Below are 20,819 nucleotides of genomic sequence, written 5' to 3' on the forward strand. Positions count from 1 at the left end.
GGGGGACTGGCAGTTTTGCATGTTGGCGTATGCAGGATGGTCTACCCTGCATAGTCCCATAGCCCCCTCATGCGTTATTCCAACGACAATCTCCCCAACAGCTTTATTGCTAAGATCAATCTATAATAGCAGCATAACTGACTGCCTTTGTACAGGTACAGCAACAGCTATGGTTAGAACAGCAAGATAATAGGTCCTTATTATAGTCTCCCTCCCCTGCTGTTCAGAAAGTAGCAAGGAGCCTATTCGTAAGAAATTATGGGTTCCCCTCTGACTTATGAACTGATTTTGTCCTGCTAGTCACGGCTGCTTTCATAATCTTCCATTAAGTTAACAGTCCTTCTCACACCAAAAGGGAAGACTGCTATGGAGACAGATGCTTGCTTCATTGGTTAGGAGGCAGGTTTCCCGGTCAACCTTCTGGCCCAATGCCCTTGCACAATAAAGCCGTTAATAAAACACAAAAGTTTCACCTCATCTGACTTTGGTTGGAAGCAGAATCCACCGGGTCAGAGATGTCCTGTAAAATGTGTGAACAGGGTGATTAAGTTCTTTTACAGAAGTCACTGAAGAGTATGTATCGCGTTCCCACCCGCTTTGCACATATAACTCATGAATGAACAAAGAAAATGAAGAATGTTGAATTGCCTCTCTTCCATTCTTGGTATCCCTCCTCTTACAACAATGGTGGTGACCTGGTGGCCCCCTCAGATGTTGCTGGACCCTAGCTCCCACTAGCCCTTGTCAGCATGGCTAATGGCCAGGGATGATGAGGACTGCAATCTAGCTACACTGGGAAGGCCATCCTGTCTTAATGTGTAATCTAAAGTCGACCTCTTGGAGCACATGCCCATTAGACTTTCTTTAATCCACTGCCATCAAACAATAACCTCTTGCAATTTGGTCTGTACTAATTTATCTAGAAATGTAGGCATTTTATGCCTGGTTCCTCATTTCTGCCCACTTCTACTGATGCTAGGAAAGACACTCAACACACCTGTCTTTGTAGATCAAAGCATGACACACTTGTCAATTCAGCTTCAAGAGGAAGAATGTAATTTGAGAAAATTCTCAGCCACGTAATTCCAAATTACCTGGCATTCTTCTGCCTGGTATTCTTCATCTTGAATAAACTATATCATCCCTGTCAGATGAATGAAAGTGTGGTTCATACTGAATGTTTTCTTTGTGGGCATAAATTATTGTGAGAGAAGAGAGGCCCAGGAGGACTCCCCTGTGTGAGTGCCTGAGGGCCCTGCTCCTTCCTGCCACTTACCATCTGGCCTGGGGCGGGGCCTGGGGCCTCGTAAGGACTGCGTGGTGCTTGCTGCCTGCTGCCCAGGAGGACTCCCCTGTGTGAGTGCCTGAGGGCCCTGCTCCTGCCACTTACCACCTGGCCCAGGGCAGGGCCTGACAGGCCTCACCAGGACAGTTGTTACTGCCAGGGGGGCACAGAGTGTTTTTAGAGTGGTTTTAAAATGTTTTTAAAATTTTTCTTTTGGATTTTTTGTATGTGGCGGGTGGGGGTGGGATGGATGTTTGGTTGGGCTTGGGGAATTTTTTTATTTTTATTTTGATGTTTTTGTAATTTTTACATTATTATTTTTTTGTTTGTATTGTTTTATTGGTTTTGTTTGTTTGTTTAAGGTGTTATTTTGTTCTTAGGGGGAGGGGTCAGGGCTGCCGGGGAGTGGGCCCCAGCCCACAAAATGGCTGGGGCATGTTCCACAGGGGGGGATGCACTGGGGCAACCGATCTCAGTGATCACGGGTAGGAGGAGGAGTTACGCTAAGACTAGACCACGTCATTACAGAGGGGGCAGGTTTAGTCGTTGTCTGAGGACTATTCCTGCCTCCGGGTCTGGTCCTGACCGGATGGATACTAGAATCAGCAAGGGATACCCACATGACCTGAAGGTGCTGCTGTGCAATGCCAGGTCAATGACTCATAAGACCACTGCCATCCATGACTTGATCATGGATGGAGGACTTGACCTGGCATGTGTAACAGAGACTTGGTTGGATGAAGCAGATGGGCCTGTCCTTGCCGCTGCTTGTCCACCAGGTTTCTCTTACGCACAGCAACCCAGGTCATGTGGGCGGGGAGGGGGGGTTGCAGTGATTTTTAGGAAGTCATTAGTTTGCACCAGGCGTCCTATTGGGAAGACCCAGTTTTCCGAGTGCATGTTCTGGAAGTTGGGCAATAGGGGCAGTACAGGATTCCTTTTGGTGTACCGACCTCCCCGCTGCACCAAGGATTCCCTGCCCGAGCTGCTTCAGGTCGTGGCGGATGTTCTCCTGGAGACACCTAGCTTGGTCGTCCTAGGGGATTTTAACATCCATGCCGACACGACCTTACAAGGGGCCGCTCGGGACTTCGTGGAAAGCATGGCCTCCATGGGGCTGTCCCTGAATAAGTCTGGCCCAACCCATAGCCGCGGACATGCCTTGGACCTGGTGTTTACCTCTATGGATGTTGGTGATCTGACACTAAGTAAAAGCGAAACGAAAGAAGTGCCATGGTCAGATCACTTCCTGGTGCAACTGGACTTCTCTGCGACCCATCCCCTCTGCAGGGAGGTGGGACCAATTCGGATGGTCCGCCCCCGCCACTTAATGGATCCAAATGGTTTCCAGAGAGTGGTAGGGGATGCTTTATCCCATGTTGATGGCCTTTCAGCTGATTCCCTGGTGGCCCGCTGGAATGCGGAGTTAACCAGGGCTATTGACTGTTTGGCTCCGAAGCGCCCTCTCCGATTGCATGGAGCCCGGACAGCCCCGTGGTTTTCCACGGATCTGAGGGCAATGAAACAATCGTTGAGACGGCTAGAGCGCCGGTGGCGGATAACTCATTCCGAATCTGACCGGACACAGGTTAGAGCTCAACGTCGAGCCTACCAAGTGGCGATAGCGACGGCGAAGAAGAATTTCTTCACCGCCTCTATTGCATCTGCAGAAAACAGCAGCAGGAGACTTTTTCAGGTGGTTCACAATTTAGCGGAACCACCTGCAACATCGGGGCCCAGTATGGGCCACATGTTCTCCTGCAATGATTTTGCAAAGTTTTTTGCAGATAAAATCACTCAGATTCGGGAAGAAGTAGACTCCACCGTGGGAGCAGGGCTGGGGCGGGAGAGTGCTAGAGTTCTGTCTAGTCAAGTTGAGTGGGATCAGTTCCAATCTGTTACCTCCGAGGATGTGGACAGGCTGCTTGGACGAGTGAGACCAACCACCTGTCTCCTGGATCCTTGCCCATCCTGGCTTATAAAAGCTAGCCGGGAAGGACTGGGCGATGGGCTTCGTGGGGTGGTGAATGCTTCCCTCCGTGAGGGAGCCTTCCCAGACCCGCTGAAAGAGGCGGTTATTAAACCGCTTCTTAAAAAACCATCTTTAGATGCGGCCACGATGGCCAACTATCGCCCAGTCTCAAATCTTCCATTCTTGGGCAAGGTGATTGAGCGAGCGGTTGCCGAACAACTCCAGGCACGCCTGGAAGAAGCGGACCATTTGGATCCCTTCCAGTCGGGATTCAGGCCTCATCATGGGACTGAAACTGCCTTGGTCGCACTGGTTGATGATCTCCGGCGGGCTAGAGACAAAGGTGAGAGCTGTTTCCTAGTTCTGCTGGATCTCTCAGCGGCGTTTGATACCATCGACCATAACATCCTTCTGGACCGTCTTGAGGGGCTGGGAGCTGGGGGCACTGTCATACAGTGGTTCCGCTCCTTCCTCCTGGGCCGTGTTCAGAAAGTGGTGGTGGGGGATGAGTGTTCAGACCCCTGGGCTCTCACTTGTGGGGTGCCTCAGGGTTCTGTCCTCTCCCCCATGCTTTTCAACATTTACATGCAGCCGCTGGGAGAGATCATCAGGAGGTTTGGGCTGGGTGTTCATCAGTATGCGGATGATACCCAGCTCTACCTCTCTTTTAAATCAGAACCAGTGAGGGCGGTGAAGGTCCTGTGTGAGTGTCTGGAGGCGGTTGGAGGATGGATGGCGGCTAACAGATTGAGGTTGAATCCTGACAAGACAGAAGTACTGTTTTTGGGGGACAGGAAGCGGGCAGGTGTGGAGGATTCCCTGGTCCTGAATGGGGTAACTGTGCCCCTGAAGGACCAGGTGCGCAGCCTGGGAGTCATTTTGGACTCACAGCTGTCCATGGAGGCACAGGTCAAATCTGTGTCCAGGGCAGCTGTTTACCAGCTCCATCTGGTACGTAGGCTGAGACCCTATCTGCCTGCGGACTGTCTCGCCAGAGTGGTGCATGCTCTGGTTATCTCCCGCTTGGATTACTGCAATGCGCTCTACGTGGGGCTACCTTTGAAGGTGACTCGGAAACTACAACTAATCCAGAATGCAGCAGCTAGACTGGTGACTGGGGGCGGCCGCCGAGACCATATAACACCGGTCTTGAAAGACCTACATTGGCTCCCAGTACGTTTCCGAGCACAATTCAAAGTGTTGGTGCTGACCTTTAAAGCCCTAAACGGCCTCGGTCCAGTATACCTGAAGGAGCGTCTCCACCCCCATCATTCTGCCCGGACGCTGAGGTCTAGCGCCGAGGGCCTTCTGGCGGTTCCCTCATTGCGAGAAGCAAAGCTACAGGGAACCAGGCAGAGGGCCTTCTCGGTAGTGGCGCCCGCCCTGTGGAATGCCCTTCCAGCAGATGTCAAAGAGATAAACAACTACCTGACATTCAGAAGACATCTTAAGGCAGCCCTGTTCAGGGAAGTTTTTAACGTGTGATATTTTACTGTATTTTTGGTTTTTATGGAAGCCGCCCAGAGTGGCTGGGGAGGCCCAGCCAGATGGGCGGGGTATAAATAATAAATTATTATTATTATTATTATTATCTGTGAAAGAAGCAGTTGCTACTAGTGAGGTTTAACTCCTCCCCTGCTACCTTGAGCTGTGATGTGATGCCCATTTACCTAGGAGGATTAAACCCCATTGAAATGAATCAGGTTTACTTTTCAGCAAACAGAAATAGGACTGTTGTTGCATAGTATATAGATAGGTTCTATTCCTATGGCTTCCATACTTGCCCTCCCTCTGTATGCTGTTTTTAACATTCCTGTCGCATAAGTACAGGGGTGAAGGACAGTAGCATAGTGGCAGGTCATGTTATTTGCATGCAGAAGTGTTCAGGTACATTCTACAGTCTCAGACATCTCTAGGTAGGGTTAGGAAACACTCCCGTCTGAAACCCTGCATTGCTGCTTTTACATGTGCAAATGACGGAGGCTTATCAGCGGGTCCACACCTCTTAACTACCCCCAGCACACACTTGGGCCTGGCTATTTCCCAGTTCTAATTAAATCCTATTAAGCCCAAGCATTTAGCACTCACAGATCTATAACAGTATCTTCACTTGGAAGCAAAGTTCCTCGGCTTTCAGTGGGGCTTTTCTCTCTCTTAGTAAATGTGCTTGGGATTGGGACCCCAGTTGTAAAGCTGCATGTGGATTCATACCCAGCTGCTTTGTATGTCACTCCCACCTACCACTTACGTAACAAAACAAAACAAAAAAGACCAAATGAATGTGAGTCCTTTTTCCTGTCCTCCTGCTAGGTTGCTTGATCACGCTCTCCTGCTTTCTGTGTGGCCTACAAGCAGTACTTTTTCTTTGGTGTAAAAGAAAAGAAAAGGAGATGTCAGTATTCTTATACAGTGGTACCTTGGAAGTCAAACGGAATCTGTTCCGGAAGTCCGTTCGACTTCCAAAACATTCGGGAAGCTGTGTAAGCTGCGTCGGACATTCGGGTTCACTCACTTCCAGGTTTGCGGCATCCGGGAGCCAAAACTTTTGACTCGCAAGGCATTTGGGATCCAAGGTAGGACTGTATTTATATTAAGTGTCATGCGTTCTAGAACAAAATGGCTGCTATGGACAGCAAAAAAAGGGGGGAAGGTACCGGTATTCTGTACTCAGGACACACAAATCTTATGTAGCCCTAGAAGGTGTGGCTGCCATTCTTTGAGGCTGTGGATGGTCCCTTGATTCAGGGGCATCATGTTCCACTTTGATGCTTGAGTTGGGATGGGAAGTGCTGCCTCACCACTGCACTGCTGCCGCACTGCCTCCACAACTCTTCCCTCACCCCAGCACAGTGGCGGCATTAAGTGGTGACCACAACAGGTTCTGGAGAGATTCACAAAGCCTTGTACTGTATTCATTAATGTCAAAAAGAAATAAGACAATATGGAATTATTGTTTCTCAGCCTTCGATATTGACCTGAAATGTAAAACCGAAATATTTTCCCCCCCCGTTATTTATTTATTTATTGTTCAGATAACATTGGGAAATGTCACTGTTGGCTGAAATCTATAATTTGTGTCCCTGTGAAATACGTAGTCCTAAGTAGCCTTGAGTCAGCATTCATGATAGCATTTCTGGACTGCTGAACCTTTAAAAAAATTGTATCTTAGTTTTAGTATGTTTGGCCTTATATAAATGAAAAATCCTTAAAATGGTACAGAAGAACACAGCATCCCGTGATAAATAAAAGGGGGCATAACTAGAGAGAAGTTGCTTGGCTATTTTTAGAGGGGGGTTTAATAAACGGAAAATGGATCCAAACCTAGGCATTGTTGGTTCTGTGCAGAATAATTGAAAAGAATCTACTTGGATGTTTGCATTTACCATATATTCTGCAGAAACTCCTTCGGATAAGACATCTGTTACAATTAATGTTCTAAAGCAAATCTCAACTTTTAACAAGTAGCAGACCTTCTGTAGTTATTAAGGGAATTTGTAAGAACATGAAGACCATAATTACCAATTGAATGATCGCAAAATTAATTCTAGATAAATAAGTTTCAAGGACAAACACACTCTTTAGCTGTACCCAGGGCTTTGACCTTCAGTTGGATAGTTTTAATTTTAGAGTCTTTGGATCTGGCCTATTTAACCAGACATTGTGATTAATAACACTTTTATAACTGGAGTTGATGAAGAGCCTTGTTCCTATCCCTTTCAGCTCCAGATATATGTTCCTTTAAAAAGTAGGTAACCTTGATTTCAGTGGAATCAATCTGCCCTTTTAGTGTGTTGTCACCTTAAAGAGGTAATGAACAAGAGGTAATTCAGAAATTTTTTAAAAAGGACAAAAGGGGAGAGACTAACCAGAATAAATGAAAAACACAATAAGTGTTTAGAACTGAGGGTATATCTTCATGAGAGACATATACTGGTTTTATAGTCATTTCCCTTTTCTTGCTGTTTGGGTGTGTGTGTAAATTTTGCCTCCTTAATCCTATAAAAATGTTTGTGCTCAAGCGTTTAATGGGAAAAGTCAGGAAAGGATTCTGTGACCTTCTAAATATAAGGCACGTCCATGAGTATTACCGTATTTTCCTGTGTATAAGACTAGGTTTTTTAACCAAAAAATTAGGTTTAAAATTGGGGCTCCTCTTATACATGGGTAGTGCTGAGGGTTTTTTTCTTCTTAATTTGGAGTCCCCCAAAATAGGGGGCATCTTATACATGGGGGCGTCTTATAGAGAGAAAAGTATGGTAAGTTCTGGCCCTCCTGCAAAGCTGTGGTCTTCTCTGTAATAGCTGAAATCTTTGGAATGCCCTCTCTATGGAGGCACATGGATGCTAACTCCCCGCCCCCCAAAAAACAATATGGCACCAGTTAAAAACATTTTTATCCTCCAGGACATAAGGATAACTAATCATATTGGTACTCAGTTTGGGCTTCAGTGTGAATGTTTTGTAATTGTTGTGTTGATATTGTCCATTATTTCACAAACATGTTGGGGGTGGTAGGTAAATGTCACTTGAGGTTATTGATGTCATGGACTTCTGACTGGATAGTAGCTGGTGTAAGGTAAAGGTAAAGGTACCCCTGCCCGTACAGGCCAGTCGTGACCGACTCTAGGGTTGCGTGCTCATCTCGCTCAAGAGGCCAGGAGCCGGCAGCGTCCGAAGACACTTCCGGGTCACGTGGCCAGCGTGATGAAGCTGCAACTGGTGAGCCAGCACCAGTGCCGCACACGGAAACGCCGTTTACCTTCCCGCTATAAAGCGGTACCTATTTATCTACTTGCACTTAGGGGTGCTTTCGAACTGCTAGTGGGCAGGAGCTGGGACCGAACGACGGGAGCTCACCCTGCCGCGGGGATTCGAACCACCGACCTTACGATCAGCAAGTCCTAGGCACTGAGGTTTTACCCACAGCGCCACCCGCGTCCCACAGTAGCTGGTGTCACTGATGACAAATTATCACTGTACACACAAACAACCCAGTGGCAGTGCAGAAATTACTTCCACGGACAGTCTTAACCTCTGGTGTGAACTGGATATTGCATGTAACACCACTCTGACAAGCCACTGAAATTCCCTTCAAACTCTCTATATAATAAAAATGAAAGAATATATAATAAAAATGAAAGAATGTCGTCATGCAACTCCCTTGAGGGGGGAGGGCTAATCCCCGGATTTCCATGAAGTCAGGGTGAGGCAGGGAAGCAAAAGTGAAGTCAAGTTGCACAACGGCAGTGGCCATGGCATGGGAGCAACAAAGGAGAAACACTGAGAGGGGGGAAAGTGGTTTGATTAAAACGACAGCAGAGGTTTGAGTAAAGTAGAGATGAAGAGACATTGAAGTTTTGTTTTCAAAAGAGTTTTAACAAGTTTTAACTTTCTCCCCTGCTTTACTCAAACTTCTGCCATCATTTTAAAATGTTTACGTAGACTTATTTTGACCTTTTAAAGACCTTCAGCTCACAATTAAGCTATTAGTAGATTACTATGTGCATTGTGAGATACACTTAGTTGAAATCAAAGGTTAGCAATTAGTAGCATTTAAGAAGCTTTCATTTCCCAGGTAATTTAAGTCACTTGTTGGCAAAGTGACTGTTCTTGTCCTTCTCCTGTCACTTACATGTGTCCAGTTATCAGCGTAACCTAAAAGATCTTTTATGCCAGGCAAGTTTTCTCATTAAAAAGGGGGTGTGGGGGAAGGAGGGAAAAAAACTTATTTAAGATGGGTGAAGTTGATAGCTGGAGGGAGTTTGCTCACACATGTTTATACTTCAGTAACTTATTAATGAAATAAAACGTAAAAGCCTTACCCTCCACAGGGAAGTTTTATGGGGAAAGCATAACTTTTTAAAATTTAAAACTATAGCTTCAAATGTAATGCTTGAACTCCCAATATTTAACAAACCAGATTATAAACAATGACAGGGCTTTGTCCTCAAGCATGTTTAGAAACCCTTAAGGCTTCTAGTTTGTTGTTATCTATTATCATATACCCAGGAGGTAGAAAGAGTTCAAACGTTTACTCCAGGATTCTAAATTGGAATACTTGGAATGTGCTGCTAATGAACTTGTGCATGGAAAAGGAGCAGAAAATGATTGGTGCTCTTTAGACAATACACATTTCAAAAAGGAACTTGCTACTCTTTATGCCCAGGTCAAGCCACAGCACTTAACTCTGCCATAAGTGTGTCCCTGGTTCTGATCTTTCACACTTAAATATTTTTCTAAGAACCGATTTGCAGGCCATTGAACCAGCAGTGACAGTACAGTAGAAACTTGTTTTGCTAATGGTAGAATTGTGTCCAGCTGAGTTGTTTCAGGTGGAACTGAGGCTGCCCATGGTCTTAAAACTGTGGGAATGGTGCATCCAAAATACTATTCAAAGGGTTAATGCTGTAGCCTAGAATCTTGTGATGTCATATATATACTGAGGCAGGTCCCCCCCCCCAGTATATGTCTGTGTGTGTGAGTTTTAATTGTGAGAACAGCAAGTGTTATGCTGCTGCTTGCCTCAGAGCCAGTCTCAGATGCAAATTTATGGAAATATGTTTCAGTAACATAAGTGTCACCTGCCTCCCTTGTACATTCAGTCTGACAAGAGCAAGTAGAGCAATGAAATGCATATGTCATTGTGGCAATCACACAGGGTCCCCGGACGTTTGACGGTCTATTGATCCTTGTGCCACCACTGTGATTGCTGTCCCGCTGCCACCAACCCGTTTCTCTCAGGTACACACAGAGTCCAGACAGTTGTTAACATTAAATCAAATAAGCAAGTTTATTTTATAAGCCTTAACAAGTTTATGGTTTCAGATAATTTTTCTTGTCAGTTTCTTAATCTTAGTTTCTATACCGGCCTATACCTTTCCTAATAACTGCTGACTGATTATCCCAACTGTCTATCTGACTCCTCCTATCAGTTTCTCTCACAACACAACTCGACCAACCCACAGACTTATCCTTCCTCTTCCTTCTCCAACTCCCAACTGACCTCCAAACAACTCTAACTCCTCCCCTTGGGTTCCCACTGGCCAATCACTTCACACCCATTTAACCCTTTCCTTATGACCCAGCATGATGTCACCTAGGAGGGCAAACACCACAGTCATCTTAAACTTTAAAAGCAAGCGTTGTGTGGTTTTTGTAGGAGAAAAAAGAACTATTAAAAAAGGGTGAAATGACCCGGGGCAACCTCCACACAACTTTGCAAAGTATAATTACCACGTGTGTGTGTGTGGGGGGGGGGGGAGTCCATGGAGTTGGAGGTGTCAGTTGGCTGTGATGATTTTACTTGCTAATTTGCTAATGTAGCATCACTCCCATCTGCTCCAATATGGATTCCTCACGCTGTTTAGGAAACAGCAGTGCAGTGTAGACAAAGCCCGGAGCTGTCAGGGCTGGAAGTTAAACTGAAGGGGAGCAAACAGCCTGCCTTTTGCTTCCATTCAGCCTCTGATCTAAAGGCAAGAAAAGGAATTGAAATCATAAGTCACATACTCTGTAGTGTACTCCAAGGCAAGAGGTGGTGAACCACTTTCGAATGGAGGACCAGATCCCCAAGTGGAGAGTCCTTCTGTGGCAAACTTCAATAGGTGCACGGCTGTGGGCCCCTGTCAAGCACATCATATGAATGAATGAATATTTGCGCCGGCCATCGGCCATAGCAATAAAACAACAATACGATATATAAAGAATAGAAATAAAAAGTGAATTATATAAAATTCTAAAAGTGAATTATATAAAATACATTTTAGGGTTTTGAATCAATAGTCAAATAGTGAATCTTATTCTAATTGCTTCAGCTTGCAGCCTTTGCTGTCACCTGCTCATCTTGATCTGCCAAGAGAAAGGACACTGTGGCAGTGGCTGGACGACCCGGAATGGACATTAAGAGGGGCGATGACCTTATTCCTCAAGTCTTTATAAAGAGTGCACATCATATGTGCATCAGGCATTGCCCATCAAAGGAAGATTCTTGTTTTGCAATTGTTGGGTTATAACTCCCGCCTTCCCTGGCCATTGCCTATGTTGACTGGAGTTGATGGGAGTTGGACTCTTAGCAACACCGAGAGGGTCACAGTTTCTCCATCCTCATAGAGTCTGCATTTAGTTACTGCACTGAGATGGCATGGGTGAGGTGGTAATAATAATATTAATATTATTAGACTAGCCTCTCTTCTAGGTGTATTGTTGTACCTGGGATTGTCCTGAGGACTGCTGGGACGCAGAAATATTTAGTGGTGGTTCTTCCATTTTTGAAAATATAAAATCCAGCTGTTATCAGGATCTGTCTCCATCACTTGGAAGTAGTCACTATTGAATCGAAGCCACATTCTTTTTCCCCCTCTGTAAGCACAATCCTCTAAATTCGTTGGCATACCTAGTGAAATACTTTTTCTTTCGATAAGAATTTTTTCTTTTTCTTTCCCCCCCAGAAGTTAACTAAGTGGACGTGTCTTGGTTGTTTACATTGGTATTTTCCTAAACATCAAAGGGGACAAATCTTATGTAGAGGTGGCAATGCCTTTGTAATTGGGGCATCATTAAACGATTTCCAGGTCAATAAACAACAGCATTTATTGATTTGCAGACAGCACCACAATTACGCACTTGTATAATCCATAGCAAACCCTGCTAGTTTCCAAATGCTTCTTGTCTGCCTGTTAAAAAAACCAAAACTTCTCACTACATACCAGAGGACAACCCCCACTCACCCACGGACACACCAGCTGTGTGTAAATGTCAATGTTGCTGTCATTGTGTATGCATTTCAGCGCAAACAAGCAAACAAACTTTGTTTCAATTTAGTGGATTAAGAATTAGCTTCTGGTAAATTTGTAGCCCACTTTGGCCATTTGGTATGCATAGGTATTGAATGTGTGAAGTGGCTTCCAAAAAATTTCCTAGCTAGCCCTGTTCTCTAGGTGCCAACACATGCAGTTGTACTTATTCTTATGGTGGGAGCCCCATGTCCATATCTTTCAGTCTATCCCTGTGTCCAGGACACAGACAAAGCATGAACTTAGCAGCCCGCATGATAACATCTGTTGCTGGAACACAGTGGGAACTGTTTGAATTCTCTGCCATGTAAAAATAAAAGGAGCATTCCTATACATACATGTCAAAGAAGGGGGAACAGGGCAGAACATGTACCGTAACAGTAGTTCACAGCTTTCTTAATTCAAATATTTGATCCTTCACTGCAATCTGTAGGGGACAGCCTTGCAAATGATAGATCACTTGCAGCTTCTGATTGTGGACAGCACCCTTCAGAGCCCAGCTCTCCCTCTCTCAAACTGGGAAAGTTGCAGGTCCCATTGCTACATCTGTTGCTCCTCCCAAGCATCTTTTGTGCCCCATTTTGGCAACTGAACAGCTTGCTGCTACCCCTTTGTTGGATCTGTCCCAGAAACCTCCCATTGCTGACCCCAGTCTTCCATTATAAGATAAAGGGGGGTGAGGCCATCTTGCCAAACACTTTCTGAGTTTACTTGCAGACATATCTGCTCTATATGCCAAACTTCAGAAGGTTGAAGTGTCTAGATGTTAGCCTAAGTCAGAATGTTCTTGGGCCAAGGCTTGGTTTGGATAATAATAATAATAATAATAATAATAATAATAATATATTATTATTATTATTATTATTATTATTTGTACCCCGCCCACATCTGGCTGGGTTTCCCCAGCCACTCTGGGCGGCTTCCAACAAAGACCAAAAATACACTAAGATTAACCACTATGGCAGTCCCTTTTTCTTTGCAGAAACCCCATCTTACAGATATCGAATCACAGGCTTGGAGAGGAACCCAATGATGACATCTAGACAAGCCCCCCTCCTTTCATGACTCATGGAAGTGAAACCCAGTAATAAGATACAAAGATGATAATGTTTCATATGCTCACACAATACTTTTTTGCCATTAAGAAAGTAGACTTCTAACCCCAATAATATAGACTAGAACTCAAGCTGTTCCACTCATGCCTGTAGGAGGAAACCATCTGGGTTGGGCGGATTGTATGATTACTTCCCACACTAGCACAAGCCATCCCACAGGAAAGGAAGATATAGGCATAGGATCCACATCTTCTGTAGTCTGTATCCTCCTGAGAATATCAGTCACACTGAAATGGTTGACTCAGGGCCATGTTCATCAGAGGATAGCGTAGTCATCCGCTTGCTTAGGCCCACATTCTTGCTCCCAAAAGCTTCCTGGCACCACCTCATGATTGTCAGCTGCCCACTTCTGTCATTTTCCTTGCTAACCCCCCAGGGATGAGTGAGCAAATGATGGCCATGAAAAGCTGAGTGCAGCTTCCATTGGTTCTTTCTCACTTGCCTGCCAGCACTCTCACCGGCAGGCCAGCTGGCAGGGATATTGTCCTGTGTCCTGACGAAAACTTGGGAAATTGCTTTAAAACAGTCATCATGACTTTACAAAAAATCTACTCAGATACAGTTGTCTTTACCAAAGGGAATGTATTTCCATTGAGACAGAGGCAGGAGTTTTGAATATTTTCTTTGAATAATTCTGAGATTGCCAAAAGCTTCAAAAGCAGATCTATACTATACTATACTATACTATACTATACTATACTATACTATTTGGTTCCATCATCTTTATGTCCTTTGGTGACAAGGAAGTAACAATAAAGATCAATGGAGGCCAGGAGGTCAAGTTCCCTTGGGATGAATTTTGCAAAATTGGGGTTCAGCTTGGGGTGAATTTTGCAAAATTATTCTCAGTGGAGGGAGACATCGCTATCATAAATGTCAAGTTTGAAGTTCAGTCATGCCTTTTTTGTGTGTTTATAGAAGGGAAAACGGAAAATAAAATGTGTTACTTGACCTTGCCTGCCTTGCCAGCTTCTTCCTATTGACCCTGGGAGGGGGAATTATTGGTTTTGTTTTGTTCTTATTATGTATTTTTGTGTTTTTTATATTGTAATTTTATGCTATGAACCACCCTGAGATCTATGGATGATAGGCGGTATACAAATTTAACTAATAATAATAATAATAATAATAATAATAATAATAATTCCCCTTGACATTCTAATCATGCAGAAAATGGTATTTCGCTTTCTGCCCTTTAAGTCTTTACGTCATATGAAATAACACAAAATGATTCTCTTAATTATTTTTGTCTCCACTTCTTTCTCATTACAGGCATTGTGTCTTTGATCTCGTTGGCCATTCTGTCTTATGAACGTTACAGCACCCTCACCAGTAAACGTGGCTCCGACTACCAAAAGGCTCTGTTGGGAGTTGGGGGCTCCTGGCTCTATTCTCTGGTTTGGACTGTGCCCCCTCTCATTGGCTGGAGCAGCTACGGGCTCGAGCGGGCAGGCACCAGCTGTTCCGTCCGATGGACCTCTGAAACACCAGAGTCGGTGTCGTACATCATCTGCCTCTTCATATTCTGCTTAGTCATCCCCGTAATAGTGATGATATACTGCTACGCCCGCCTCTTTTATGATGTCAAACAGGTAAGTGCATCTGAGGAAGGTTGCGTTTCGGATACATGCCCTCTAATATACATACGTTAAAAAATGAATTGAAGGCTTTCAAAGATGGTAGATTTCTCTCATTTCATATTTGAAGGCCCTAATCCTCTGCACACTTACTTGAGAGTAAGTCCCCTATACTTAGAGGCATCTCTGTTTGTTTATTACAGTTCTATCCTATCCTCCTTTGAGAGCAATCGTCTCCTATCTAGGAAGTTTTCAGGGCCATAGCTACTTTCCCTCAGTAGCAGAGCTGCATGTCTTCATAAACTGTTCTCTAGGAACATAGAGCAAAAAGATTGATGCATTGCAGGGTTTGGGCTAGATGACCCTTGTTGTCCCTTCCAACTCTAATCAATTCTGTGATTCTACGAAGCTGTTTTATATCAGGTGAGCCTCTTGGCCCATCCACCTCAGTACTGTCTATGTTGACTGACAGTTACTACAGTATCCAAGGTATAGACACAGAATATTTCAAGCCTTCCCTGGAGATTCCAGGGATTGCCTCCATCTGAATCTCCTGCTCCTTCTGAATAAATATTTTGTTTGTTTCTTTAAAATATTTATATGGTGGCCTTAAAGGTAAACTTATGCAGTTTGGTTCTGAGTGCAGATGAAGTAAAGACTTGGCTCCAGGAGAACACCTAGGCTGTTCCTCTGATCAGACAGGGTAACAATAGCATCATCTATGACAGGTAAACTCACCAAGTCCAGACCATCAAACCTTTCCATCAATGAATAGGGGTTATCTGTCTTGGACACTGATGAGCTGACTGAAAATGGTTTAGGTTGAATAATGAATTGAACTGGTATTATCCATTGCTCTCCATTAATAAGATGGTTTTACCTAATTTGTAAATGGATGAACCAACTTCAGCATCATTAAGGGTTGTCTGCAGGATTGATTAGCTTTAATGAACCAGGCACCTTTTGATTGTCCTGGATCTGACGAGTTGACAGTATTTGTGATTAATTTGTTATTTAGGATTGCACTTCTAATTACTACAGTGTCTACTGAGAAGTAAGTCCTTCAGTTCAATGGAACCAAACGGGGTTAGGATTGCAGCCTAATTTATTCTACCTTGATTAATGAGATTTATGACGTTGTTGAACTCCAACTCCCATCAACTCCAGCCAACAAACCCAGTGGGGAGGGATGATGGATGCTGTAGTCAAGCAATGTCTGGAGGGGCACCATGGCAGCTATTCCTGCATTTTATAATTTCTGCAAAAACATGTACAGCAGTTAAACTTTGCTTATGCTCTGCTCTTTCCCAGGCTCCACCACATGTTAGGTGTTGGCTGGATATTGTGATGTTGCTTTAGAATTAGAACTTGGAGAACTCTCATGCAAAGGACAAAATTTGGAAGGGTTATGCATGTATTGATTGTCCGGAGAAGTCTTCAGTTTTTACTTATTCTTCAGTGTGGTAGACATCTCCTGGCTTTCAGTGATGTTTTTCTCATTTGAAGCCCCAAGAGTCCAATTTTAGTCAGGTTCTAAGTACTTGAGTAAGCAGGGTTGGCCTTTGCATGAGAATTTTGAAATTAGGGCTATGAGTAATGCTAGATGATATATTTGATTTCAGGAGCTAACTCCTGGAGGATTCCTGTCAGAGCAAAAGCTATTACCTGAATACCTTCAAGAATTAAATATCTGCCCAGTAGGAACCTACAATATTCACAAAGTGCTCTAACATTTCAAAGCCAAGATTGTAGGACATTAGGATCTACTATAATCAGACTGATTATTCTGGATTGTTTATTGCTAAGTCATATGGTGTTTATTTCAGGGGAAATAATAAACTTCATTAAACTGCCTTTAAAAAGGGCAAAACTAGAATTAAAACATGTGGCGCTGTGGGTAAAAGCCTCAGCGCCTAGGGCTTGCCGATCAAAAGGTCGACGGTTCGAATCCCCGTGGCGGGGTGCGCTCCCGCTGCTCGGTCCCAGTGCCTGCCAACCTAGCAGTTCAAAAGCACCCCCAGGTGCAAGTAGATAAATAGGGACCGCTTACTGGCGGGAAGGTAAACGGCGTTTCCGTGTGCTGCGCTGGCTCGCCAGATGCAGCTTTGTCACGCTGGCCACGTGACCTGGAAGTGTCTCCGGACAGCGCTGGCCCCCGGCCTCTTGAGTGAGATGGGCGCACAACCCCAGAGTCTGTCAAGACTGGCCCGTACAGGCAGGGGTACCTTTACCTTTTATAACCTTCATAACGGATGTGTGTATTTTGTACACAACTATTTGCACTATGTTCCATATGGCGATAGCCAAAAGAACAGATTTCAGTGGAGCTACTCAGTACGTCTTAATTGGAAATCACTCACAGTATCTTGTGAGAATGTGGCACAGAATTCTTAACAACAGGCTTTAATTGTTAATTAAGGCTGCACTCCCAACCTCATTTACCGGGGAGTAAGCCCCATTGAATTCAACAGAATTAGGATTTACTTATGAGTAGGCATGGTTAGGATTGTGGCGTTAGCCATTTCAAAATTCCATATTCATTCAAAAAACCACTTTTTACTTCTGTTAGAAGTCTCTTGTGTATACTGTGCACTTAAAAAAAATCTGGATGTGCACAACAATAAGAAAATTCATTTCTTATTGTATACTGTATTTGGCTGAATGCAAAGAGAGGTTGCCTTCTCTAGGGGTTGTTTGTTACTAAAGGAAAGGGGACTTTCTGTCTGGTGCCACTCTTCACAGTAGAATGCACAAATAACACATTAATGTTCCATGTACTAGGAAATGACATCTCTTCTGGCTTTATACTTCTGTCTGTGTACTATATGCCATTGACCCAAGCCATAAACTCCTGGTGATGCTTCCAGTATAATACTTCCTTGTACCTGTTAGCAAGAATTTCCTTAAAGAGCAAACAGGGCAGAACAATAATTCCACAGGAAAATTACCCACAGAATAGTAAGCAAAGAAATTTGTTTGAACTTTCTAACGTTTGAGTGGCAGCAATATTGGAACTTGCGCTTAAATGCAGATGAGGATTCCCTTTTGCATCAATTACTGCCTCAATGCGGTGTGGCATGGAGGCTATCAGCCTGTAGCACTGCTGAGGTGTTATGGAAGACCAGGAAGCTTCAATAGCAGCCTTCAGCTCTTCTGCATTGCTCGGTCTCATGTCTCTCATCTGTCTCTTGGCAATGCCCCATAGATTCTCTATGGGGTTCAGGTCAGGCGAGTTTGCTGGCCGATCAAGCACAGTAATCCCATGGGCATTGAACCAGGTTTTGGTACTTTTGGCAGTGTGGGCAGGTGCCAAATTCCTGCTGGAAAATGAAGTCAGCATCCCCATAAAGCTCGTCTGCGGAAGGAAGCATGAAGTTCTCCAAAATCTCCTGGTAGACCGCCGTGTTGACCCTGGACTTAATGGTGTTGGTCCACTGTTGTTGAGTCCAGGGTCAACGCAGCCGTTTACCAGGAGATTTTGGGGCACTTCATGCTTCCTTCCTCAGACGAGTTTTATGGGGATGCTGACTTCATTTTCTAGTTTCACCTTTTAAGTTGAATTACTGAGATAAATGAACTTTCCCACGATATTCTAATTTTCTGAGTTTCACCTGTAGTCTAACAGCTGCTGTATGGTGAGATGGGGGGAAAGCTGGTGGTTGATGTCTCATCCTGGCTATGTTTTTACCTGGAATATTTCATCTCCGCTTTCTAAAGCTATTGTGATAGTACCTGCCGCTGCAGGTCTCAGAGGCTATCTGAGCTGAATCCTGATGGCTTCCTTGTATTCCTCACTTTTATCTCCCTTAGAGACCTGTTGCAGTTGTTTCACCTGTCAAAAAGAATCTAGGGATGTCTTGCTAGAGGCACATGCTTAGGCGCATCAGAGAAAGCCTCTCTTTTCCTTAGAGGGAGTAGCTGAATGCAGACACAGAAGGAAGCACCGTAGGATTGCATCTGTTTAAAGGAGCTTGTATAATCTCACTTGGCAACCAGTTGTTGCTGGGATGGGAGACCCGGAAGGAACTTCGTTGTTTCTTGAGCGTTGGTTGGATGAATGCGTTGTGACAGGATCCCCAACCCTGGGACATCCTGATAGTTTATGTCTCTCTGGGGATAAATGCATCTATTTTGGTTTGTGGGTAAATGGATTTTTTTTTTATTTTGCTTCAGGGCAAATGCAGAATTCTGGGTGGGCCCAGAGGGAATTGTGCCTCTGTAATGAACTCTTCTTGCAAGCTATATTTGTAAGGGGGCCCAGCTATGCTGCTTGTAACTTGCCCGCTTTTGCTGTGAGCACTCGAACACTGAATTCAGGCCAAGTTTGAAGACTTGTTTACTCTGTGCCTCTCACTCTATAGTGCCCTATAGTGCCTCAGACACAAGAACCTTACATATATAACAGACTTGGGTGCCAAGTTCAGATGGCTGTGTTGCCAAAATAAGGCTGCTCAGAAACAAGAGGGAGCATACTTGCAGTAAACCATAGCGTTTACAGTGTTTTCAGAACACTCGGGTTTACAGAAGTATTACAATATTTGGGGGAGATTTCATGAGGCAACCCTCCCCCCAATCCAATGATGATTGGAAATTTTTAATGTCTGGTGTTTTATGGTATTTTAATATTTTGTTGGAAGCCGCCCAGAGTGGCTGGGGAAACCCAGCAAGATGGGTGGGGTAATAATAATAATAATAATAATAATAATAATAATGACTATTATTACTCAGTGGCCATGGAATGCTGAGTTTCTTTGGGTGAGGAAGGCACAAATAATCAAGAGACAGAGGGAAAGTGGGACTAGAATATCCTGAAAGGGGAAATGGCTAGATAGAACACTGAACAAGAGTACATTCTGCAACGTTTTGTCGCAGTCCCCACTTGTTCATGCTTTTCTCAACAAGGCTCAGGCCAAATCTGAAAGTCACACACTGACAAAAGTTCTTGAAAGTAAGCTGATTCTGTGATGTTCCAAAATGCTTTGTCTTCTGATGGATGCTGGTAAACACGACCCCAGAAGGCCCAACATGAAGAGAGTCGGTGTGATGTGAAAGTGCTTGCCTTGCGATAATTATGAGTCAACAGTGTGAGCCCATTCAGGGTGATTGGTCTTGGCCTCTCCTCTCCCCAGTAGCTGCTTTCACCTTCTCAGAATCCACAGATGGTGGAACGGATAGTCAGAAACAGTTGCTTTGTACATTTCAGGTTCAATCCCCAGCAACTCCCAGTAGGTCTGGGAGAGACTCCCTGTCTGATACCCTGGAGAGTTGCTGCAGTCAGTGTAGACCAGGCATGTCCAAACTTGGCCCTCCAGATGTTTTGAGACTACAATTCCCATCATCCCTGACCACTTGTCCTGTTAGCTAGGGATGGTGGGAGTTGTAGTCCCAAAACATCTGGAGGGCCAAGTTTGGCCATGCCTGGTATAGACAGTACAGAAACAGATGGAGCAGTGAGTCTGCCTAGGTGTTAGGCAGCTTTTTTAGGTAAATATTAATATATGGTTTGGGGAGTGGGTGTTATGTACTGAAGTTTCTCACCCTGGGCCAGCAGGGGGATACTGTAGATAGTTTTTACTCAGGTCCACATATGCAAATAAGGGATCGAAAGTGACGTTCAGTGATTGGATAGTTACAGAAAGTTGTTACAGTTACATTATGCTGGAGCTCTATATAAGCAGGCTGGCTGAACCCTTCAGTTCAGGTCTGTTCTGGCCTGTGAATAAACAAGAGCTGTTTGAAGAATCGCTGTGTCGTCTGATATGTTCACCCACAACCTAACAGTGGGCATTCAGGCGGCAGTTTCCTGTTTGCAGTATGAAATGTTAACATCCATTGTACTGGGCAAATGAACATACTTTCTTGAGTTGGAACCAGTTTTTTTCTTAAAAAAAGAAAAATAGGTGCCGGTATGCAGTCCCTCTCCTTAGACATTGCATCTTATTTATTAAAGACATTTCAAAGAGTAACTCTATGATTCAGGTCAGGGATAGTCAATTTCTGTACATCAGGATTGTTGTTCAGGCACTGATCTGTGAGCACTGCGCACACTTGTCAGGCTCTAGAATGTTGCTACCAATTG

The 20,819-nt window shown here is 44.4% G+C and overlaps 1 protein-coding gene across 2 annotated transcripts in view; it reads left to right on the top strand.

Annotated features, from left to right (window-relative positions):
• Positions 1-20,819, top strand: part of LOC128411822 (parapinopsin-like) — a 49,874-nt gene that overhangs the window by 9,609 nt on the left and 19,446 nt on the right. For both annotated transcript variants that reach the window (XM_053384276.1, XM_053384277.1), the window contains exon 3: positions 14,436-14,755. In XM_053384276.1, the coding sequence (XP_053240251.1) occupies positions 14,436-14,755 (320 nt within the window). The remainder of the gene's footprint in view (positions 1-14,435; positions 14,756-20,819) is intronic.

The sequence above is a fragment of the Podarcis raffonei genome, chromosome 4 (genome assembly GCF_027172205.1).
Source record: "Podarcis raffonei isolate rPodRaf1 chromosome 4, rPodRaf1.pri, whole genome shotgun sequence".
NCBI classification, from domain to species: Eukaryota; Metazoa; Chordata; class Lepidosauria; order Squamata; family Lacertidae; genus Podarcis; species Podarcis raffonei.